Below are 25,470 nucleotides of genomic sequence, written 5' to 3'. Positions count from 1 at the left end.
GTCAGAGGAGCTCTCCCAGATCACCCCATCTAAAGAAGCTCACCCCACCCCCCATGCCAATTAACCTCTATCACATGACCTTGCTACTGACTTCCTAGCAGCCATCATAATCTGTAATTATTTACTTGTTTACTATCTCCCCACTAGCCTGTGAGGCTCAAGAGGGCAAGACCCTGTTTTACTGTTCTTTCCCCAACATGCAACCTGAATACATAGGTGCTCAGTAAACGTATTTTGAATTAATAAATTGCCAAAGCCCAGCTGCATGACTGCCTGACATTAAGATGCTAAACTTTCCTAAGCCCCCTTTTTCTTACCAGTGAAATGGAGAAATAATGGAGGTATTATAACTATTACATGACACAATGCATTTATACAATAAGGCTCGGGTCCTGGTACAAGGAAGTGTTCTCCAAAACTTTCAGCAATGTCTTTCTAGTATAGGACAAAAGTAAAATCTGAATTAATTAGCTGTTTTTCCAGGATGTGGCCATTGGTGTTTTTTGGTTTTTGTTTTTTAGAGAGAGAGAGAGTGACAGCGTGTACCTGAGTGGGCGGGAGGGAGAGGGGAAAAGAGAATCCTCAGCAGGCTCTAGGCACAGCTTGGAGCCAATAGTGGTGGGGCGAGGCTCTGTACCACAACCCTGAGATCATGACCTGAGCCAAAATCAAGAGTTGAACGCTTAACCTTAAGAAACTGAGTCACCCAGGTGCCCCTGTTTGTTTTTTTAAACCTTAATTTGTACTTCACTACTGGTCTTCTCTATAACTTTTTGCCTTTGGCTCAAATCATGACTATTCTGAATGGGCCATATGTATTCCTATTATCATTATTTAAAGATTTTATTTATTTTTATTTTTATTTAAAAACTTTTTTTTAAAGATTTTATTTATTGACAGAGAGAGATCACAAGTAGGCAGAGAGGCAGGCAGAGAGAGAGAGAGAGGGAAGCAGGCTCCCTGCTGAGCAGAGAGCCCGATGTGGGCCTCGATCCCAGGACCCTGGGGTCATGACCTGAGCCGAAGGCAGCGGCTTAACCCACTGAGCCACCCAGGCACCCAAAAAGATTTTATTTATTTTTAAAAGATTTTATTTATTTGAAAGAGAGAGACAAAGATAATGACAGAGAGCATGAGCGAGCATGAGGTGGGAGGAGAGGGGGAAGAGGGAGAAGCAGGTGCTAAGCAGGGAGCCCAACACAGGCCTCAATTCCAGGACCCTGGGATCACAACCTGAGCTGAAGGCAGATGGTCACCCTGGTGCCCATTTTTAAAAAAGATTTATTTGAGAGAGAGAGAGCGAGCGCTTGCACTTCCATGCACACACATGAGTTGGGGGAAGGGGGGAGGGAGAGAATCTTCAAGCAGACTCCCTGCTGAGCATGGAGCTGGACACCAGGCTTGATCCCAAGACCATGAGATCATGACCTGAGCTGAAACCAAGAGCTGGATGTTCAACCGACTGCATCAGCCAGGTGCCCCCATTCCTATTTTTAAGTTTTCCCCCAGTAGTTGAAATGCTTGTTCTCCTTAACTTGGCTCAATTATTTGCAGATTCAGGTTTAACCCATGTCCTCTGTGTCACGGTCCTGAAGTGTCCTAAGTCATAAAAATCATTTTCTCTTCTGAATTATAATCTTTGTTGACTATGTGACTCATATGGTTCTTATTCTATGTTTTATTATCTTGTCATCATATTCACATATCTTCTGTTTCTCTGATTAGACTATAAGCCCTTTGGAGATTTGTATTATATTTTAAATTTGCCTGCATCTTCAGTGACATTTGGGCCTGTATATAGTAGGTGTTGATTATGTTTTTGATGGAATTAAAAGCACATATAGGGGCACCTGGGTGGCTCAGTTGTTAAGTGTCTACCTTCTGCCCAGGTCATGATTCCAGGGTCCTGGGCTCAAGCCCCACCTCGTCAGGCTCCCTTCTTGGCAGGAAGCCTGCTTCTACCTTTCCCACTCCCCCTGCTTGTGTTCCCTCTCTCGCTGTGTCTCTCTCTGTCAAATAAGTAAATAAAATCTTAAAAAAAATTTAAAAAATCAAAGCACATATATATGTTAACTACTTTCTTTTTTTTTTTTAAAGATTTTATTTATTTATTTGACAGAGAGAGATCACAAGTAGGCAGAGGCAGGCAGAGAAAGAGAGGAGGAAGCAGGCTCCCTGCCGAGCAGAGAGCCCGATGCGGAACTCGATCCCAGGACCCTGAGATCATGACCTGAGCCGAAGGCAGTGGCTTAACCCACTGAGCCACCCAGGCACCCTGTTAACTACTTTCTATATGCCCAGAATTCTTTGAGGTTCTGTGGAGTACAGAAGGACATAAAAAAATTGTCTTCTAAACACTTAACAACATTATAATAAGTTTAAGTCAACATACAATTAAAGTACTTGAATAACTACAGCATGGTAACTAATATAAGAAAGGTATGAAGCACCGTGAGGCTTGAGAGAAGGGAGAGATATCTCTAAGAGCTGTTGGAGAGAGTGGGATAAAGAAAGGTTTCTTGGAAGAGATAGCCTTTAAGTTTGACTTTGAAGGATGGTTTTTGATGGGCGAAAATGGGTGGCAGTGAATTCCAAATTCAAGGATTCAAGGGTTAGCCAGGAGATAAACAGAGACGATGGCAAAGAATGCTAAGGCTCAGAAATAGGACCAGAGGCCTTAGATCAGAAATATGGTTCTGCCCCAGGGACACTAAAGCACAACCTTTTGTCAAATTTCAGGGCCAACGCAAGTTGTGGTATGTATGAACGTATGAATTTAACATAAACCCAACTATGTTCTCCAAATGTAGTTTCTTTTGAGGCAAAGAAACTGTTTTTTGTCCCCCCCTCTAATAATAATTTAACATAATTTAACATAAATAATAATAATTTAACATAAATTATTTAACATAAATAATAATAATTTAACATAAATCCAACTATGTTCTCCAAATGTAGTTTCTTTTGAGGCAAAGAAACTGTTTTTTGTCCCCCCCTCTAATAATATGGACTCACCTATAGTCTGATGTGACGGTGCATGAAAGGCAAAAGGCCCCTTGCCTCCTCTTGGGGACAGAGGATTGGTTGGATTGTGGCCAACCTCTCTTTTGCTTTGAAGCCCAAATCAAATTGAATGCATTACTCATGATTATCTAACCTAGCCTCCGATCAGTACTGTTGTTAAATAATCATTTGCCTTCAGCCATTTCTCGGAAAAGTTGGAAGCGCTTTTGTGGAATTATCTCAACAATCAGCCTGGGCTCAACTCTGTGCTTTTTTCTGCCAACCTAAGACCCAGGGAGAAGAAGAAGTCTTAGTGAGTCTGTGGAGGGGGTCTGATCACTGCCTGCCCGCTTCTCTTCAACGCACGTTCATCTGGCCACTAGTTCAGAGATTACCAGGTAATTTTAGAAGGCCCTTCCCTCTCATCCTCTGGTACTTCCTTCTTCAATCCCAAGGGCCTTTTCCTCAGAATTTGAAAACCATTACCTAAGTAATAACAACAGAATTAGACAAAACCGACGCTTTCTCAGTTTTCCAGGGTCAGGTGCAGCCGCAAATAGAAGCATGAGATTTTCAATTTCTAGCAAGCAGTTGGAAGGACCTTTAAGCCCAGAGGCCCCTGAAGGGAGGGAGGCGGTTTCCAAGGCAACCGGGCCCGGAGCGGTAGCCTCCCCAGGCTCCCTCCTCCTCCTCCGCCTCTCGGTAGCCCGGGGTACCGCCGGACAGCGTCCTCCCGTGCTCCGCGCGCTGATTGGCCGCACAGGCCGCACGCTGATTGGCTGCGGCGAGGCCTCGCGGGCCGGTGGCAATGGAGGCGGCGGCGGTTGATGGTTGACCGTTGGCTCCGGGTAGGGGTCGCCGCTCGGGCCATCGGCTCAGAGCGGACCGGAGCGCGCAAGCTGCTGCCGCTCGGCCTCGAGCCCTCGCGCCAGAACTGGCTGGGTTCCGCCATGCCGGCCGGCAGTAACGAGCCGGACGGCGTCCTCAGCTATCAGGTAGGGCCCCGCCTCCCGCCCCTCCCCGGGGCTCAGCCTCCTCATCCTCTGCCCACCCTCTTGCCTCTGCCCCCGAGCCGGGCTCCGCAGGCCACTCCCTGAGGGCGAGGGGAGGCCCTCCCGGGACACCAGGGGGCGCTCCGGGCGGCTGGGGATCGGGCCGGGGCCGCGAGAGGGTGACCTTGGGCCGAACCCGGGATCCGGCGGATCACTGCCGCATCCCTCGCGCGGCCGGCCCGGGGAGCCCGGACGGCGGAGGGCGGTGACCTCTGTTCTCCTCGGGTACTCCCTCTTGGGAGGGAGGCTGGCTTCTGGCCTCGCGGCGTCTTGTTGGAATGGGGGGTGGGGGGAGGGTGGGAGGAAGGGTGGCCAAGGACCTTGCTCTGGTGGGGCAGGTTTCCTCTTTGTGTTTTTATTTCTGGAGACTTCTGCTTCCTCCGTGGCTCAGAGAAAGAGCTGGAAAGACTGGAGGCTGGGACCAGACCCCGTCAGTGTGGCCAGCTTGATGACTTTCTCCATCCCATTAAGCAGACAGCTGGCAACTTCTGGGAAGGGAAGGGGAAATGGGCTGGGGAAGTGTTGAGAGGTCAGGAACAGGTGTTTAATTAAGGGAATGAGGAAACCAGATTTTAGTAAGTGATAACTCATCTGTTGGGGTGGCAAATGTCAGGGAAAACATTGGACTAGCTGTCAGAGACTATAGGCTCAAATTCTACAATTGCTTTGCACTGGCTTTGTGACCTTGAGTAAGTCACTTGCCTCCTTGAACCTCAGTTTCTCCGTCTAGTAAAATGGGAATGGGCAATACCTGCTTAGCTTACCTCACAGGATTGCTTTGAGGGCTAAAGGAGGTGTTATTTGTGAAAGGCTTTAGTGTGTGACAACCAGTAAGTGGGTAGTACCTCAATGAATTCTCACTCCCCCCTTTCCTGTGCAGTCAGGTGTTCTAGTTACTGCTCTGGAAAGAGATTGTAGGGAGGTGGCTCAAGTCTGAAGTGGAGGGGTGTGGAGAGGATGATGAGAAGGATGATGGGTCTTGGAAATAAATACCACGTTGATGTCAATGATGGTTTCTGTAAGGAGGCAAAGGGAAACAGTCTGAGTTTGTAGCAAAATGGGCATCAGACACTGACTCTTCTTCTCCCTGGTAATAGTTTGCCACTAGACAATCCACGATTCCTTGTTTGCTTGCTCCATCAAAAAAGGAATGCTAGCTAAGCTTTTGGAAAATCTTTCCGTATCTGATCCTCCTAAGGTCTACTAAGTGTACTCAATGTATGTTGGGGATACACTGATGAGCAAAAATAGGCAATGTCCTGGCCCCCCTGGAGCTTCCTGTTTTGGGGCTGGTGTGGGGAGAAATAACCATTTGTAAGCAAATAATCCCATAAGTAAATGAATTATTATGAACTGTGATAAGTATTTCAAAAGAAAGAGAGGCAGTGCTCTGAGTGGTTCCAGCCTTGGTCTTAGATGAGAGAAGAGTTTGCTAAGGAAGAAAATAAAAGATCTAAAGAGAAAGTGTCAACTGAGAGAAGAGGGAGATCAAAGGACCTTGGAGACAAAGAGAATAGCAGAAATGAGACACATCTAGTTAGAGGGCCTGAAAGGAGGCCAGTGTGGCTGGAGACAGAGAGAGCAATGGGGGGAGTTATGGCCCATCCCAAGAAAGCTGGGATTTATTTGAGGAACAAGGGGAAGCCGCTGAAGGGGTTTAAGCAGGGAGGGGAAGGAGAGGGAGAGAGAGAGTTCGAGAGAGAGCACAAGTGCGTGAGAGAGAGGGAGGGGGGATGAGAGAGCAAGCACCAATGAGATCATGATCAGATTTTCCTATTGAAAGATTTCTCTGGCTGCAGTGGGGGAATAGAATAGGCTGGAACGAGTGTGAGGAGACAGGGTCCTTAACATGCAGAATGTGTACTGTTTATATTGTCAAGATCATAATAACCCATAAGCCTCTGTTAGTGCTCTGTGAAATTGATAATTCCTGAGTATTTCTTGGGTAGAATAGAAAATAATTATCTCCTTTATATCTATCTAGTTCATGTAACTTTCATGAGTGGTGGGGTGAGGAGAGGAAAAGGAATAGAGCAGAAACAGTAGGACCTCATGAAACCTGAGTCAGGTGATGGGTAAATGGGCACTTGAGATATAGGGAGGAAGAGAAATGAGGGTAGGGGGAGGAAAGGAAATAGAGATGATCTGGAGTCAACCGATTGAAAATTACCAATGAAGGCTCCTATGTCCTAGTTAGGCTGTGTGTGTGTGTGTGTGTGTGTGTGTGTGTGTGTTGGGCAATGGGATGGACATTGCAGAGCGAGGAGATTGTGTAACTTGGTGTAAACAGAGATTCTAGGCATCACATCTAAATGTCATAAGTCTAGGCTATTTCTTTGGTTTGGACTACTGCACTATCCTCCTACACTTCCCTCTGTTCTCTCTTTCTCGCCCTTCTACAGTCCACTTTCCACATGGCAGCCAGAGAGAGCTTTAAAAAATACAAATCATGCCTGATCCTATCTTGAGACCCTTCAGTGGCTTCCCGGTGCATTTTCGAATAAGATCCAAACTCATCATGGCTTACCAAGCTTCAATGTGCTCAGCACTGACTGCGTCTCCTCCATTCTCTCACCATGGACTCCTATACTGGCTTTCTTTCTGTTTCTTTGATATGGCAAGCTCCTTCATGCTTTAGGACCTTCGTTCCTGTCCTTTTCTCTGCGTAGGATATGATTCTACCCAGGTTTTTTTGTGACTCAACTCAAATGCTACCTCCTCAGAGTACCTTTCCCTGACCTCCATCCACAGTCACTCTCTTTCATATGATCCTATTTTATGTTCTTTTTTTTTATTAAAGATTTTTATTTATTTATTTGATAGACAGAGAGAGATCACAAGTAGGCAGAGAGGCAGGGGGAAGCAGGCTCCCCGCTGAGCAGAGAGCCCGATGTGGGGCTCGATCCCAGGACCCTGAGATCGATCCCAGGACCCTGAGATCATGACCCGAGCCGAAGGCAGAGGCTTAAACCACTGAGCCACCCAGGCGCCCCCTATTTTTAAGTTCTTAATAGCACTTACAACTCATCTGAAGTGTTCTTGTTTGACTTCTATATTATCTTTTTGAATGGAAGCTTCATGGGGACAAGGACCAGGCGGAAATCTTATTATACAGCACAGTTCCTGGTATAAAATAGGTGCTTAGTTGCATGAGTGAATGAATGATTTTCTTATATCCAAAGCTAATGTGCTTCTCCTCAAGGAGCTCCTGGTCTTGTCAGGATTAGCACAGAGCATCAGGTGTCCGTTGCTTGATTACACAAATCTCTCCCTTGTGTGCTGCTGTGCCTTTGCTTGGGTGTTCCTGCTGTGAAATCTTTCCCCTCCTCTTCACCTGGAATATTCCATTTAACTTTCAAGGTCTGGCTCTATATCACTATCAGAATTCATCATTCGGTCTTCTCTGCTCACAATGGCCACCAAGAGCTATTACTATCTCCAAAGTATGTGCTTTTAATCACTCTGTATTACGGTAGTTTGTGTCTTTGAAACCTACATCAGCGCCTGGCTTGGAGTGCACTTAAGTGTTTGAGAAGATACGTGGCAAGGTATACAAAGGATGTGTTGGATTGGGAAGAGACTGGACTGAGGGAGGCCAGCTAGGAGGCTATAGTTTAGGATGACATTTTTTTTTTTGTAATGTACGATGACTTAACGAAGGTCTGCATTATGGAATTTTAATGAGATCTCTGGAGGTGGTTACTGATATTTTGAGTCAATGAGCTCTTAAAGGGTTTGGGTAGTAAGGGAGGAGGAAGAGCAGAAAGCTTTAGGGAGAGCCTCTAGTTTGGACTGGAACTGAGGACATCTTGTGTCTTCAAAATTTTCCTGATCACCTCTTTCAGAATAAGTGGCAGGTGAGCAAGTGAGTTTGGGTAATTACCAAGGCTTTTATGTGAGTCAGGACTGCTCAGAACGGAAAATTCTGCAGAAATCTTCAGAATACCAAGCCCTGGGAAATGGGTGATAATTGGAAAGGATGGCTGATGAGAAGGACTGATGAGAAAGCAATCACATTCCATATCTTCTCTGGACCTGGAAAAACTCGTCCAAACCAAGACTTCCTGAGGGAGACCTGAATGCTAGCACCTAATGACAGGCATGCGTTGGAGCCCAGATAACATTGGCTGGATGTTACCGAATTTCTCCTTTTGCCACACTGCAGCGTACAATCCATATCCCTTCACCCTCTCCCGATATCCACTAGGTGTTTTCCTATGTGGGAGTGGGGGAAAGTGTGAGCATCCTCTGTCCCGGTTTTCCCAGCTATACTGGGGAGCTTCAGTAGGAGCAGTGCAGGCTGTTCTGCCAAGCAGAGAAATTGAGGTAGTCTGCGGGATGATTCAGGTTGCAAATTAATTCCTTCAAAATCTGTAGATAATTGCCATGGCTCAGGTTTGCCTTGGCAGGGTAGACAGGGCTCTTAGTCAAGACTGCCATAGTGCTAATCAGGACACAGAAAGCAGCCATGTTTATTCTAGATTTGCTGCTAGGTAACAGCAACAAATCTTAGATAACGGAGAGGTTGGTTGTTTCCTATAAGTAGTAATAAGTTTACTCTGGTCTTGGTAGTTAGGGAACCATAATGTGTGTATTAGTTTCTGTTGCTGCCATAACAAATGACCATTCATTTGGTGGCTTAAAACAACACAAACTGATTATAGCTCTGTACTTTGCAAGTCCAACACAGCTCTCACTGAGCTATATCGAAAATGCTGACAGGGCTGTGTTTCTTTCTGGAGGCTCTAAGGAAGAAACTGCTTCCTTGACTTCTGCAGCTTCCAAAGGCTACCTGCATTCCTTGGTGCCTAGTTCCCTCCCTCCACTCAAAGCTAGCAGTACAGCATGTCTCCAACCCCACTTTTGGCATCACATCTCTTTCTCGGACTCTAGTCTTCCACCCCCCTCTTCTCCTTTTTAGGGATCCTTGTGATTACGTTGAGCCCACCAGATAATCCAGGATAATCTCATTTTAAATTCAGCTGATTAGGAACCTTACTTCTACCACACCTTACTTGGTGGGAGGGGGCATTATTCGGCCTACCACCATGTACTAACTAATTAGTAATCTGAATACTGAACAGGAGTGACTGTAGGTGAGGTTCAAGAAAAGAATCACTGAGAAAGAAGCCAGAACTACTGGAGGTAGCTTCTGGAGGTCCCCTCAGGCTGCTGAAGAGTTGGAATAGGAAGCTCCCGGGTGTTCAGGAGTTCACGGCCACAGAGAGGAGGTCTGGAACAGCTGTACAAGTCCTTATGGAACCTTTTTTTTTCTCACTAAAGCAGTCTGAATTCAGTGAGGATATTAAATAGAGGGCATTAGACAAATGGCATCTGTGGGCCAGATTCACTGACAAGGGTGTACAAGGGGCCAGAATTGAGAGACTTCACTGGCTGAAGAGGAAGATGGAAGTGAATGAGATCAAGAACTATTGGAAGTCTGGTCACTAAAAGAGCGAAGTACAAGTGTCAAGTACCAGGGTCTGGCACACTAAGGATTTAAGGTGGTAATAATGCGGATCTTGAGCTGTGGATTAATGTCCTGATTAGGTGACCTGAGCTCTCTGAAATGACTGGGTTGTTTGCTTTTGGCAATATTAGCATACAAGGTTAATAAGAATAGAGAAAGGCTTGAATTTTAGTTTCTCCTGTCCCACTTAGCTCTTGTGAGACCTTACTTAGCCTTGTTTTAAGACTGCTGTAAGGATTAATTTGGGTAATATATGTAAGGCACAATACTAGGTATATAGGAAGTACTCAGTAAATATTTGTACCTGATACTCATTGTATCAACTCGGTTTGCTGATTAGAACCCTGGAAGTCACTTCTATATTTGTTGTTTTATTGACTCTTTTTTGTTGGGGGTGAGGATGGGAGAGAGGAGGGGTGGAAGGGTGTTATTCACAATCTCTAAAAACATTGGATCCTTAGGAAAAAAAGATAAAAGGGGTCTTTGGAGGTGAAAAGTCTGAGACTAACTGCAGGAAAGGAGAGGGAGTTGAGTTTGACTGGTCCACCACCAGGTCCAGAGTGGTGCTATATGAGTTAGGGAGAGTGCTCAAGGTGGGCTCCATTGTCTGCGGCCTTCCCCCACCCCTGCAGGGGGCTGTTTCCAGGAGCTGGAGCCATTATGTAAGGCTCAGTCCTGCCCCTGCCTTTTCATTTGTCCATTAACTGTAAGTCAGAATCTGACTTATACCTACTCAGGTATAATTCATTCATTTTTCAAGACTCATTACAAGATATGCCTTGCAATTTCAGTGTTTTAATGTGTATTTAACCTCCTTAGTTCTTTTTCTCTTCTCTAGTCCTTGAGGTAGGCACCCAGATCAATTCACATTTACATAGGGGGTCATTGTCAGTGAGCTGGGAGGAAGTATAGAAAAGAGGAGACTTAGAAACACCACCTTTTCTCTAGTTCACTCTTCTTTCCTTCCCTCCTTTCTTTCCCTTTTCTCCTAAAATTACATAATGTGGTTCTCATGATTCCAATCTTTTCTGAGTCACAGCTTCCCTGAGAATCTGATGAAAGTTATGGACCCTCTCAAGAAAAATGCGTATTCACACATAATCCTGAAGGCCCTTCATGGGAACCTTAGAAATCTATGGATAAGAAGTCCTCTCTGCCAGAAAAAATGATGGTATCAGAGGAAATAACAGCCAGCAAGTGAGGACTCGGCAGCAAGTACAGACCAAGAAGACTTGCTATTCTTTTCTTATCTTTTTATGATTTTAAATAAGGTTTGTATATACTTAAAATTTATGGAACATTTCAAGCAGATAACAAAATAAAAAGACTTGTTAAATTGACTCGTCATGCACCCGTGACCTGGCTTCAACAGTGAACACATATCTATTTTGTTTCATTATGTCCTTGCCCATTCTCCAAATCCCAGACATCATATAATTTCATCAGTAAAAACTTCAGTATGTATCACTAAAGATTAAGGACTTTTTAAAATGACGTAACTACCAAATCATAATATTATTATTTTTAAAAAATTAACAATAACTCCTTAATATAATAAATATCCATTTAGTTGTTTAAGTTGATGTGGGTGCCTTGTAATTTTTTAAAAATATTTGGTTTCTTTGAACAGGGATCCAAACAAAGCTTGCACATTCACTTTCAAGCCTGACAATTCAAATGCTTTGGCTAATGGGGTTTGACTGTGGCTCTGTTTTCTTTGGCAAGACAAAGGAAGTGGATGAACGATTATTCAATGAATTTAGCCTGTGGTTAACTAATCTAAATTAAGGAAACAAGTCGATTTTTCAACCTGAATATTTCAGATTTTTGACCTTGCTCTCCATATTTAGTTTTTATAGTTCTTAGAATCATAAAATCAACAATCCCACCCTCCTCCTGCCTGCTTCCTCCAGATTCCTGCTGTGTTCTATGCTGTGCCAAGTATCTGTGGACAGTGCTAAGCAATGTAACTAATTGATCCTATCCTTCGGATATTATAAACCTGTGGCGAAGCCAGCATGAACAAGTATTCATAAATATACGTATATATGAAGTTTTATTGGAAAATATGACCATATGATAAAAGAGTTCAGGACCCTAATAAATATTTATTCATCACAATTTTTGGATACTTACCACATAATGGACATTATACTAGCTGTTAGATGAACATAGTGGTGAACATAGGCACGGCACCTCTCCTTCTGGGACTTACAAGAGTGCAAAGTACTTATAGTGGTAAGCTACTGTATTGGGCTCTAAGAACATAAAGATGACAAATTGTGGGTGCTGCCATCAGGAAATCCATGGTTTAAAAGATGAGCTAGATAAATAACAAATCTGAAATAAAGACAAGTCTTTCTGTCTAAAAGCTATTCCTTTGCTTTATTTATTTTTTTTTTTTTTTTTTTTTTTTTTTTAAAGATTTTATTTATTTATTTATTTGACAGAGAGAGAGATCACAAGTAGGCGGAGAGTCAGGCAGAGAGAGAGAGAGAGAAGCAGGCTCCCACTGAGCAAAGAGCCCGATGCGGGGCTCGATCCCAGGACCCTGAGATCATGACCTGAGCCGAAGGCAGCGGCCCAATCCACTGAGCCACCCAGGCGCCCCTTCCTTTGCTTTATATGAGTCTTTTACATTGATGTTAAAGATGTATCTGAAGATTTTGAATACTTTTAAATAACTATAAAATGTGAAAAAGTAGTCTTTCTAAGTTAATATATTATTTTCCATGTCTGTAATCTTTCAGTTTTATCTGTAAATATTTCTGTGTGTAACACTAAGAGATAAGAATTATTTTTCTAATTTAAAATTTTATTTTAATTTCAGTATTGTTAACATACAGTGCTATATTAGTTTCAGGTATATAAGACAGCAATTCAATAATTCCATACAAAAAAGATAAGAATTCTTTAGAAAATGAGTATAGTATCTCCTAAAGAAAAAATAGCAATTTCTTTAATATGATAAAAGATCTATTCAATATTCAGATTTCCAATTATCTCAAAAATTATTTAAAAAACCCTGAAAATATTATTTCAGCTTGTTTGAATCAGGATTCAAGTAAAATCCACACATTGAGATTGGTTTGTTGTCTTTTTTAAACTACTCTTTTCAAGTTCTTCTTTCTCCGTCTCCATTTCTGTCTTTCTCTTGCAATTATTTATCTTAGAAAAGGGGTACGGGGAGGGAGAAGATTTGTTCTATAGTTTCCCACAGTCTGGATTTGTTGACTGTATTCTCATGCTGGTGTTTTTCCATGGAACTGTGTTTCACTGTATTTTCAGTAAATTGGTATTTGAATTTAGAGGCTTGATCAGATTCTGGGACAATTTACTTGTTAAGATTACCTAATGGGTGGTGATATGGCCTCCCATTAGGAGACATATAATGTCTGGTTGTCTCTCTTTGTGATGTTACTGGCTGTTGAAAATCAATGCAATCCATTAGGGATTGCAAAATGGTGATGTCCTAATTCTAATATAACTTTTTCATTTATTCTTTTCTATAATAAGAAACTTCTTTAATCTCTTCTATGATACACTCTATGGTACAATTTATATAGGAAAGCCAAGATAAATTTTTAATGGTTTTCAAAATAATGAGTTGGTTTGTTAGCATTATCCTCCAATGGTGACCAGTTAATTTTTATTTTTTACGGTTTGAGAACTTCTTAAACTCTTTTTGTCTTTAGGGTATATGCATACACTAAGGATGTTCAGTCAATTTATTATATCTTAAAGTTACATGAATAATTTCTCTTGGAATAGTTATGCCATCAATTCGACCTTTGCTTTCATTTTGTTTCTCATTTCTAGGAATTGCTTTAAAAATTTTTAGTTTTGGGGCGCCTGGGTGGCTCAGTGGTTTAAGCCTCTGCCTTCAGCTCGGGTCATGATCTCAGGGTCCTGGGATCGAGCCCCGCATCGGGCTCTCTGCTCGGCGGAAAGTCTGCTTCCCTTCTCTCTCTCTCTCTGCCTGCCACTCTGCTTACCTGTGATCTCTCTCTCTGGGTCAAATAAATAAAATTAAAAAAAAAAATTTAGTTTTGTTTTAAAATTATGTAAGGTATTTATAAAATCAGGTGTATTCCAAGAAGTCTAGTTTTCTGTCCTTGTATCCTCATCCAATTCCCTAACTTGTCTGTAGGTAACTATTAAAATAAATTGTTCATGGCTTATTCTTCCTTTATATGCTTTTAAGGATAAGCAGATGCTTATATTCCAACATTTTTTTTTTTACATATATATGCACATATATATGGGGTCCTGGGATCATGACCTGAGCTGAATGGAGCTGCTTAACTGATAGAGCCACCCAAGCATCCCCAAACCCTAGACTCTTAAATACAGAGAACAAATTGGTGCTTGCCAGGGGGATGGGTGAAAAAGATAAAGGGAATTAAGAATACACTTACCTTGATGAGCACTGAGTAATGTATGGAAGTGTTGAGTCATTATATTGTATACTTGAAACTAATTTAACATGTATGTTAATTATACTTGAGTAAAAAAAAGAAATAGCAGAAATACACTTGAGTAAAAAAATAGCATATATATGTGTGTGTGTGTGTGTGTATACATTTGTGTGTGTATACATTTGTGTGTGTATATATTTGACTTTCATCTACTTCCCTAAAAGTTGGTTTATTCAAGTTGTCCTCAAAAACTTTTTTGAGGATACGTGGGTGGCTCAGTCAGTTGAGCTTCTGCCTTCAGCTCAGGTCATGATCCCAGGGTCCTGGGATTGAGCCCCACCTGGTACTTGGCTCCCTGTTCTGTGGGGAGCCTGCTTCATCCTCTCCCTCTGCCTGCCACTCCCCTTGCTCGTGCTCAGTCTCTCTCTCTCTGTCTGTCTCTCAAATAAATAAAATATAATCTTTCCCAAAAAACCCCGTTTTTTGAGTCTTCTCATTAGGAAAATAAATTGCTTTATATTCAGGGTTGCCTTATTTAGGGACATTGATGATAACTGGAAAGGAAAAGAGTAAAATTAGGACAGTAAGCTGGAAATTTGAGGAGGATCTAGAAGATGCTTAGGATTTGGTTGAGAGTTGGGGATGGGGCACATTAGATGACAGGACATGTGAGAAAAGGCATGAAAGTGTGAATGTGCACAATGCCCATCGGATCAGTGAATTTGGCTGGAGCTGCAGATTTGATAAGAGAAATACATTGGCAGGAAAATGAGTTCAGATTTTTTTTTTAAACAATAATTCAGGGTTTTGGTAAGGTAGGTGCTGTTATATTATTTTACCAAAGAATTATTGAGTACCTGTTACGTGAAAATCTGTGTAGGATGCTGGGGAAACCGTGGTGAGGAAGACAAACAGGGTCCCTCCCTTGAGCAGAGACATTTCCTTACGAAAGAGAATTACAGTGTGCTGTGAGGGCATATAAATGGGGGGACCTAGCTTAGTTCAGATGAGAGGTAGTCAAGGATGCCTTTCAAGGAAGTGCATTGAGGCTGAGATCTGTGGAATGATGAATAAGTATTGGCTGCTGGTGGTGAGGATCGGGAGAGGCTGATAGTTCAGGGAGGGAGAAACACTCAAAAAAGAAAGTAAGTGTGGTTCCAGAACTGAAAACATGTCCAGTATGACCTTAAGGGCTGGAGAGTCTGGCCTAGAGTGGATGAGACATGAGAGTGGATTCAAGAAAAAGGACAAAGGAGGCCTTGATAAGAAAGGAGAGAAAACAATTTCCCTGAAGACATACAATAGACACTCAATATATGTGGAATGGATAAGTCGATACATTTGAAATTTCAAATGGTGGTAACATGGGTGAGTGTAAGTAAACGAGCACAAGGTACTAGTTTTGGAAAGATTAGTTTGGTTTTAGACATGTGGATCTTGTGGTCAGCATCCCAATGGTTTGTCAAATACCGAGACAACAGTTTCAGGCTGCTGTTGACATTGTAAGACTCAAGCAAGGGAAACAAAAGGTAGAGTGCTCCTGCTTGGGAATTATGGTTAAAGGAAGAAGCTGAGCCTTAGGTTGAGAGGGAGGAGACCTCATCGGAGGAGCAGGATGGAGAATTTCAAGGACAAGAGGCTCAAACTCTGTTGAGAGGTCAAGGAGACCAATTTACCCTAAATGAAATGATGTGGTTGACACCACTTACAAAATGCAGACCTATTATCCACTTGTATGAGAACTGCAGTCATAGGACTACAGTCCCACCTCTGCCTTTTAGCACATTTGTGCCCTTGAGCAATAATTACTTCATTTTCTCTGACTCCCAGGCTGCTCTTTTATACAATGAGAAAGAGAATGGCAGTCATGTTTGTGTCTCAAAGTTACAATGAAGTCCCAATGAAAAACGTATGTAAACCATTGTGTTTTCTCCTCTAAGGGTTGCAAAAAAGGGTCAGACATACAGGTCGGACTTAAGTGAATGTTTGAATGAACATATGTATATTACTATTGCTGCCACTTTGTATTTCAACAGAGACCAGATGAAGAGGCTGTGGTGGACCAGGGCGGGACTAGTACAATTCTCAACATTCACTATGAGAAAGAGGAATTAGAAGGTAAGAACTGTGGTTTTGTGCGTGCGTGTGTGTGTGTGTGTGTGTGTGTGTGTGTGTTGTGTGTAGAATTAATGAGAGGCAGCCTGGTGTGGGAGGAGAGCTTTGCCATCAGGAGGCCTGGGTTTGAGTTCTCTAACTCTTTCTCTAACTCTAGCTGTAAGACCTTGGGGAAAAGTCACTTCATTTCTCTTAGGCTCTATGTCCTCATCTGTTAATCAAAAGTAGGGATATTAATACGGAGAACATACTAGTGGTTGCCAGAGTGGAGGGAGGTGGGGGGAATTGGGGAAATAGATAAAGGGGATTAAGAGGTACGGACTTCCAGTTACAAAATAAGTCACGGAGATGAAAAGTATGGCATAAGGAATAGAGTCAATAATATTGTCATAATGTTGTTTGGTGACAGATGGTGAGTACACTTACCATGATGAGCACTGAGTAACTCATAGAATTGTTAAATCATCATGTATACCTGAAATGAACACAGCACTGGATGTTAATTATAATTCAGTTTAAAAAGTAGAGGTATTAATACCTTATTATTAGGATCCAATAGCATGTGAGACAGTGCTTTGAGCACTGTGAAGCCCAATGATCTATTCCTTGAGAATGTAAAGTACTCTGATCAGTTTGTCAATTCTTGGCAACTGCCTTCAAATATAAATGTAAATATGTACACAATTTAGAAAAAAAAGAAATACAAATAGCTTTTTAAAATTCAGTGTGGTTATATTCATTTTGGTTATATTATTCAGTTGTTTGGTTGTATTATTCGGTTTGCCCCATCTCTAATATTTGCTCTCCCCGTTCTAATTATACCCATTTCTGCCTGGTGTTCTCATCTACACAAGACAAGAGAAAACCTACACACCTGTAACATATTCTTTAAGATCTCATAGCACAGAGTTGTATTTAAAAAAACACGCAGCTAAAGTGGAAGGGAAAGAAGAGTCATTTTTATTGACCTTCTCTATCTAGGTTCCCTTAACCTTCTTTTTTCCCCGTCCCACCCCTAGGTCCCACATGATCCTTGATGACGTCCTTCTGCTTTCCTTTTTTCCATAGGGCCTGGTTTCCTGATAAATGGTGATGTGAGAGAAAGGCTCATGTCCATCATAGCTTTAATAAGAACCCACACTTTGCTCAAAGCCTTTGTGAAATCTCTGCAGCCCCTGAAATGTTGAAGGCTATGATACAGCAACTTTGTAATGACTGAGACTGCATGTAAAATGTTCTGTCTACTGCTTGTTCCCGTGACTTTTTTTTTCATCAAAGTTGTATAATCCCCAGAGAAAACTTGTCCTTTGGTTGGGGAGAGTGAAATCTGTAGAGGCTGACTCAGCCTCTAGGTCTGTTACCATGAGAGTTTATGTGGGTGGCTTCTGGAGGTCAGAGGAGTTTGGATATCTCAAGGTCAAGTTATTCTGACCAGATGGAAGAGGAGCCAGTGTGGGTTTCGGCAACGGGGAGAAAGTGGAGAAGGAACGGGTGTGGAGGCGGGAGGCTAACATTTGTTGAATGCCCCCTGTGCCGTAAGCATTGGATTAGGCATTTCGCATTTTTCATCTTCCTAGCAGCCTGGGCGTGGGGGTTGGGTGGGGGAGGGTAGGTATCATCGCTATTTTACATGTGGAGAAGTTGTTTGGGGTCATTTAGCCTAATAGGTGAGACTGAGATGGAATTCCACTCTTTCTAGTCTACCACACTGCCTGCCGGGGAAGACAGTCCTGAGTATCAACCACCCAACCTCAACTTCTTGCTCCATCACATAAAGATTTTTATATGATATAAACATCATGTGATTATCTATCATGTTGCCCTGTCCCCCGTTCTGCCCTGGTAATCCTGGTGCCTCTTACCCTCTTACTGTTGCTCTCAGTTTAGGTGTCTGGCCCACTAGACCTTTGCCCTCAGCAGGGAGGTAACGACTTAGGAACACTTTTGTCTGCTGGAGAGTAGGACACGGGCAGACTCTTTTGGATCCTGTGGATTGGGTTCCATTCACAGAGGTCAGCTGAGTAATAGGCAGCCAGAGCATCTTTTCAAGATGACATATCTATTCTTTATGCTCTCACCTTTTTGCCATAAAGGAAAGCTATCTATAGTGTTGTTTAGAGGGGACAGTGCCTTGTCCTTCACACATAGAGCTTTTTGAAAACTGAATCTTACTTAGGTGAGCACTTTTTAAATAAAGCACAATTGGCAGCACACGGAGGGCCAATGGTGCCCACTTCTCAGGCCTGATGTGGTTCTAGAGCAGCTCCAGAAAGGAGAAGAGAGTGTTGGGATTCTCTGTAGGCCTGGCCATGCTGGGAGAGTGTACCCTGACTCACTGTGAGGCAGGCCCTAGGACTCAGGCTACCCCTAGGGTGATGTCATTTCTTTCTTTTTTTTTTTTTTTTAAAGATTTTATTTATTAATTTGACAGAGAGAAATCACAAGTAGACGGAGAGGCAGCCAGAGAGAGAGAGAGAGAGAGAGAGAGAGGGAAGCAGGTTCCCCGCTGTGCAGAGAGCCCGATGCGGGACTCTATCCCAGGACCCTGAGATCATGACCTGAGCCGAAGGCAGCGGCTTAACCCACTGAGCCACCCAGGCGCCCCGGGTGATGTCATTTCTTGAAGGCGTGAAATAAAGTCAGTCCCACTTTGATAGAAGGTGGAAGTAAATTGTATTCTGATTCAAAGTGTATGCCATGACAGAGGGTTCTGTGGCTGTGGGCGAATCTCAGGGTCTTTTGTTTTCCTTTATTCTGTACCCTCTGCTCCACATAACACATTCCCTCCCCCTTTTCAGAACTGGACATTGTTACAGAGTTTTGTAAATGGCAGTCTTTTTGCATAAGTGAATTCTATCAGTAGAAGGTGCATAAAACCATGACGTGGCTTCTTTTTATGTATGAGAGGAGTCCAAAGCAAGTATTAGAGCAGATTTCCAAAGATAAACTCACAAAGAGCAACAGTCCATGATGTGCTTTGGTGGACTCTCCTGCTCCCAGAAGGATATGAAACAGTTGCTTTTGTTACAGAACTGCTGTTTTCTGTTTTTTTTTGTTTTTTTTTTTTGTTTTTTGGCAGATCATTATTCCTGATTAACTATTAGCTTTAAAAATCCTACACTAGGTTTAATGCCTTCTAATAAGTTTTTAACAGAGGTAAGAGCCTTTTGATCTTATTTTTAAGTTATTAAAAAAAGGCTAGCATCTGCTCTGCGTGTTTGACTCCCCCCTCTGGTTATTGACTTTGAGTTTAACCTTTTGCCCAGGGGGGTGGAATAATTTTCAGTGTGTGCTAATGAGTTCTGCATGTGTTCTGGGTAAACAGTGTTTATGATAGGCACTCTATGTTGGTAGGCCCAGTCTCCGTCTGCCAGGTAGGGTGCAGCTGTGATTTCTGTCCTAATCGAGAAGATTCAGCCCCAGTTCACTAACAGTCACTCTCTGTATGTGTATATATACTTATTTTTAAAAGAAACATTACATCTCTCCCATAAGTTTTACTGAATGAATACTTGTATTTGGACACAGATAGATCCCAAAGCGCAGGTTTGACAATGGCTGGAAAGAAAGAATAGGGAATTAGATGGGGAGAAGGAGGAATCTGGGTGAGCTGGTAGGTAGATGAGGGGGAAGAAGACTCCTGGTGGGAGAGCAGCAAAGTGACCACAGGAAGAGTTTAGTGAAGTCCCAGACTGCCAGAATCTAGTTCAACGGACTAGATTTTATTGATGCCATATTCATTTCCTGGTGTCCATTTGTTTGTCATTGTTTCTGCTGATTTCACTCAGAAAATCCAAGTCCCTGCTTTGGAGTCCTCGGCTTAGAAACTGAGGCCTAATTTTCTGCCAGCTACTTTGGTCCTTCTTAGCTCTGACCCCTGCTGGGGCTTGTTTTCATTTCTGCCTGTCTCCAGCATTTCAAAAGGCAGGCACTCTGGTTGGTTAGTGTTTGGGAGAACTGACTGGACCAAAAAATTCTTAGAGAAAAAGAGTCTTCTTTCCCTAGGATTTGAGCTTTACCTTACTTCCTACAAAGCCACCAAAGGCTTTGGTGAAGGATGTCTTCCCCATTGATAATGGCCTAGTGGAAATTTTAGTATGAGACAAAACCATACATCATTCACTAACATTTACCGAGCCCATGCTATAAGCCCTTTTTGCAGCAGTAAGAAAGAATAGTGGGAACAATCAAATCATCTTGTCTTCTCCAAATAATGATCTGGCCTGAGCCTTTCCTAAGTTTGTATATAGAATCTGGGCTAGACATGAGAAGTCATTTGGCCCAACCTCCTCGTTTTACTTTAATGGTGACAGCGAGCAAATTAACCAAGAAAATGAGATCTAATAGCACAGGTTCTAATATCTAATCACTATACCTCAATTTCTATTTAGAAAATACTTAAAATTACATAATATTAGCAATATACTAACAAAAGCCCTGTGGAAGTATTTGGAATGTGCTTAAGAAGAAGTAGAGGTCCTTAACCTGGCCAATAACTGCCTGAGGGATTTGTTGGGAAGAGGAAGCTCATGGTTGGGATGGCTCTGTTGAAGGACTAAAAAAGTTACTCCTCAGTGAGGTTATTCTTTATCTAAGTCTCAGCTCTACCTAGACATACCTAATTTTACAACATTTGTTTTAGGGCTGGCTGAAGTGGTTCTGTGGGAACAATTTATGCTTTTAACTGCCCATGCATTTTTCATGATATGCCCCTGCCTGTCTTTTTGACCTTTCCTCCCTCCTCTTCTTTCCTCTTTTACCTTGCTTTGGCCCTACTGACCATCCTTTTGCTTTGGAACTCGCACATTCCCACTGTAAGGCCTGTGCATTGATCTTGCCTTGTCCTGGAATGCTCTTCTCATGGCCTCTCTTCATCACTTAGATGTTGCCCCTTGTCATCTTAGCTATAGTCTCCCTTCTCCACCCTACCTTCTACCCCAGACACTTTATCCTTTTTTAAAGATTTTATTTATTTGAGAGAGAGAGCAAGAGTGCATAAGCAGGGGGAGGGGCAGAGGCAGAGGGAGAAGCAGGCTCCCCGTAGAGAATAGAGCCCTAGGGGGGGCTTGATCCTAGGATCCTAGGATCATGACCTAAGCTGAAGGCAGATGCTTAACCGACTAAGCCACTCAGGTCCCCTACCATTTTTTTTTTTTTTTTTTTAAGAGAGAGAACCATGTGCACAAGAGTGGGGCATGGGGTTACAATGGGAGAGAGAGAGAGAGAGAGAATCTTAAGCAGATTCCATGCCCAGTGCTGAGCTCACGACCCTAAGATCATGACTTGAGATGAAATCAAGAGTTGGACACTTAACTGATGGAGCCACCCAGGTGCCTCTACCATGTTTTTATTCAGAATAATTATCATTACTTGAAATAATATGTTATTGTTTTCATAATGCCTGTCTCCCCTAATTAGAATATATGTCTGGAGGACAGGAAACTTGTGCTGTTCACTACTGTATCCTCAGCCCATGGGGCAGGACCTGGCACAGTTAGGTGACTCAAGCCTGGGTTGGTCTCAGTGGTGTACTACAGGGAACTAATTAACATACTATAGTGGAACATTATTAGTTAACAGATGGTATTTTATTAAGACAGTATTCAATTTAGTCATTTTCACACTTTATGATTTTCATTGATAATGTCAGAGGTTTGGAATCCTACCTCTTAGCAGATGAATTCTTCTGGCTCTATATTTCTGTTTCAATAAAGTTGTAACATGATTACATTATGTTTAGAGATCTGCCTGTCAGTAATGTCCTGAGATGTGCGTGAGTCAATATAGGATTGCCCTAAGACAGGGTGAGGAGGATAGGAGGTGTGATTTCTCCAGATACTAAATGTTTTATCCTTTGGCCTCTCAACATTCTAATAAATCTCTGATCAGCTTTCCCTCTAATCTTGTTCCTTTTTCTCCCTTGAGGCATAATTAACATATAGTGTTATATTATTTTCAGATATACAATATAATGATTCAACAATTCTGTACAGTACTCAGGGCTCATCATGATAAGTATACTCTTAAATCCCTTTATCTACTTCACCCCCACTACCTCCCTTTTGCGAACCACTAGTTTGTTCTATTTTAAGAGTTTGTGTGTGTGTGTGTGTGTGTGTGTTTGGTCTCTTCTTTGTTCGTTTGTTCTATTTCTTAAATTCCACGTAGGAATAAAACTATATGGTATTTAATCTTTCTCTACCTGATTTTTTTCACTTAGCATTATATACTCTAGGTCCACTTATGCTGTTGCAAATGGCAAGATTTCATTCTTTTTGATGGCTGAGGAATATTTCATTTTTTGTGTGCAAATTGATAAAGCTACCCTGGAAACCAGTATGGATGTTCTCCCCAGAATGGAAAATAGAATTACATATGAAATATGTATGATCCAGAAATATATATGATCGAGTAATTCCACTAGTGGTATTTACCTGAAGAAAATGAAAACTCTAATTCAAAAAGATGTATGCACCCCAAGTTTATTGCAGCATTATTTACAATAGCCAAGATATAGAAGCCACCCAAGTGTCCATCCATAGATGAATGGATAAAGAGGATGTGGTATATATAATCCTTTCTTTTCAGTTTTCTTTATCACTTGGGACTTTGGAAGGTGGGAGAGGACAATGAAAAGGAGAGAGAAGTAGAGAAAGGAACGTAGAGCAGCACTCCAGTTTGTCAGAGAGAGAGCAAGTGAGAGCAAGCACAGGCAGACAGAGTGGCAGGCAGAGTCAGAGGGAGAAGCAGGCTCCCCGCTGAGCAAGGAGCCCGATGCGGGACTCGATCCCAGGACGCTGGGATCATGACCTGAGCCGAAGGCAGCTGCTTAACCAACTGAGCCACCCAGGCGTCCCAATCCAGTTTGTATTAATTAACTGACTCGTAAGTGGAGAGCACTTATTGAGGAAGCCTCAGAGAAGTTGAGCAGAGTCTTAGGAAAACCCATTGCAATGGAAACAGGAAGAGTTGGCAACTCTTTCCATAAATTCTCCTTATTCAGGAAGTCTTCCTGGATTAAGCTTTCCATTCTCAGGTTGGGTTGGATTGTCTGAGTCTTATGCTTTGATGAGTCAACTGCCCTAACCATGTTCACTTTGTTTATACATTCCTTTTCTGGCTCCTTTCAAATGAGATGCCCTCTCAGGTCAGACTAAGGAACTCCTGAGGAGATTCAAAGGTGTTATGTTCCTGAGGGAGGCTCTTAGGAGATGTTCCATTTTCTGAACATTTGTGGAACGATGACCATAGGTAAAACACTGTGCTTTGTGTGAGGGATTCCAAGAGGGAGAAAGGCTGACCTGGTACCTTGAGAAACTTGCAGATGAATAGTGGAGGTATTAATTTTAGTGCAAAGCATAAAATAAGTGCGTAAGAGAATGCTAGCCAAGAGCTCTTGGGAGTTAGAGGTAGAAGGCGGCACTTCTGATCAGGGAGCTCAGACATAATACCAAGAAGGATGGTGCATTGCCGTGAATCTTGAGGGATCAAACCAAGTCCGTGTCTGGAAGGCACTGGCACATTTGTGGAATAGCGGGGTTGGTTTGGGTAGAGGAAAGAAGATGATGGTGGGTGCAGCACCTGAGGCTGTGGGGAGGAGACAGCATTGCTGGGATGGATGCAAAAGGCGTACATCTCTAGATTTCTCTCTGCCCCTGGAATGTTTAATTGGTGTGAGCACATGTGAAATTTCTACTTCAGTTTCGCTTGAGCTGATAGCTCCGTTCTTTTAGAGGCCCTTCCCTTTGTTTTCCTATTGGATGTACAATTTGTCCTAGTGAAGAAAAACTAGAAAGGAGGCTGGACCTGGGCATGCAGGAACATGAAGGGTCCTGACTGCACAAACGTGAGCTGTGATCAGAGCAGTGCTTCAGGAGGATTTGTCTGTAGGACTGACCTGGTGTGGGAGGCAGGAAAGAGGCTCCTGCTGCTGTCAAAGTGCAAGGAGAAAAATCCTTGACCTCCATAATTTGTAGGATGTAGCACTGGAGGGGTATGGGGAGAGCTGGAAATCTACAGTAGCTCTTGAGGTTTCAGGCCTGGAAAGTTGAGAGAATGGTGATGCCATGAATGAAAACATGGAAGAAATGGGCATGAGCTTGATCTGAGATGGAGGATAGGGTTTGCTTTGGGATATGTTGAATCACTATAGATAAAGGTTTGGGGTTTATTTGTAGAAGTAAACTTTCAAATCATGAGAGTAGATACTAGTAAAAAAAGGAGAAGGGGCCAGGACCAAAATCCTGGGAGCTTTCCTTTGGTGGACTGTGAAAGGGGTGGAGAAGACAAGTCAGAAGTGTGCAGATGAGCCAGGGAGGGCAAAGGTATAGGAGCTAAGGGACCCTGGACCACCAGTGGGAGGAGGTTGTCAAGGGATTTGGATACTGTCTGGCACGTGGTGGGCTCTCAGGAAAGGCTTTGGAGTTGAACTGAGAGACATAAGATTATAGAGATTTGGTGACTATGTGGTCCCTAATGAGAACACTTTGAGTGGGAAGTAACCACATGCAGAGGCTCTGGAACAAGGAGATGGTGAGGAACAGAAGCTAGGTGGGTAGATTGTTCTTGAAAGTGTTTGATGGAGAAGGAGAATGGACAGGTAGAAGCTTAGAGATTAGCACTATATTGGAAAATTTCTTTTTAAGAGATAGACATGGGGCACCTGGCTGGGTCAGTTGGTAGAGCATGTGACCCTTTGGTCTCAGAGTTATGAGTCCCACATTGGGCCTAGAGCTTACTTAAAAAAAAAAAAAAAAAAAGGTAAGAGAGATTTATAATCAGGAGAAAGCTGTGGAAGGGGTGGATGGAAAGGAGAGACTGAGGCTAGCTGATAAAAGAGGACTCCAGAGTCATGGGAAGCCATACTCACTAGCCTGGAAAAGAGGGGCAGCTGGGGGAGGAAAGCAAGCCAGGCTGAGATGGAAGTCACATGAGATTGTCCAAGTCTTCTTAGTAAAATATGAAGTGAGGTCACCTGCTCAGAGGGAGGAAGTGTGGCTCAGGGCTGTGGATTTGAAGACAGTGACTGAAGACTGGAGTGCATGTGTGGTGGAAGAAGTGGGGAGTCAGCCTGAGTTCTAGGACACTAGCAGCAGGAACTGGGCAGTAGTGGGGGCAGAGTATCTCTGCACCAGGGTTGTAGCAGCCCCTGATTCTAGGCTTCAGGCTGACAGCAAGACAAGGGAAGCCAGGTGGAGGCAAGAGAGAAGCCTGGCAGTCTTGAGCAGCACAAAATAAGGCTTCTAGAAGGAACAAATGAGTAGAAAAGGAGGAATCGGGCAGGAACATGCTTGGATCAATTATCTTCCCACATTCTTCTCTTTTTGTACTTTTACTATCTCTCCCTGTAACCCCAGACTCATGCTTCTTAGGATTGATTTGTCACTAGTCTCTCACTACTATTCTAGATTGT

General features: G+C 42.8%; 1 protein-coding gene across 4 annotated transcripts in view; it reads left to right on the top strand.

Annotated features, from left to right (window-relative positions):
- The first annotated feature begins 3,769 nt into the window (after window positions 1-3,769).
- SLC4A8 (solute carrier family 4 member 8) overlaps window positions 3,770-25,470 on the top strand; it is a 76,465-nt gene continuing 54,764 nt past the window's right edge. For 2 of the 4 annotated variants that reach the window (XM_059185304.1, XM_059185303.1), the window contains exons 1-2: window positions 3,770-3,998; window positions 15,980-16,061. In XM_059185304.1, the coding sequence (XP_059041287.1) occupies window positions 3,831-3,998; window positions 15,980-16,061 (250 nt within the window). In that variant the 5' untranslated portion in view covers window positions 3,770-3,830. Of the gene's footprint in view, window positions 3,999-4,139; window positions 4,281-10,564; window positions 10,797-15,979; window positions 16,062-25,470 lie in introns of those variants that run through there. The other 2 variants (XM_059185305.1, XM_059185306.1) reach the window with 2 other exon arrangements.

Source organism: Mustela lutreola, chromosome 8, assembly GCF_030435805.1.
Source record: "Mustela lutreola isolate mMusLut2 chromosome 8, mMusLut2.pri, whole genome shotgun sequence".
NCBI lineage: Eukaryota > Metazoa > Chordata > Mammalia > Carnivora > Mustelidae > Mustela > Mustela lutreola.
This window is presented reverse-complemented; position numbering and strand designations above follow the sequence as displayed.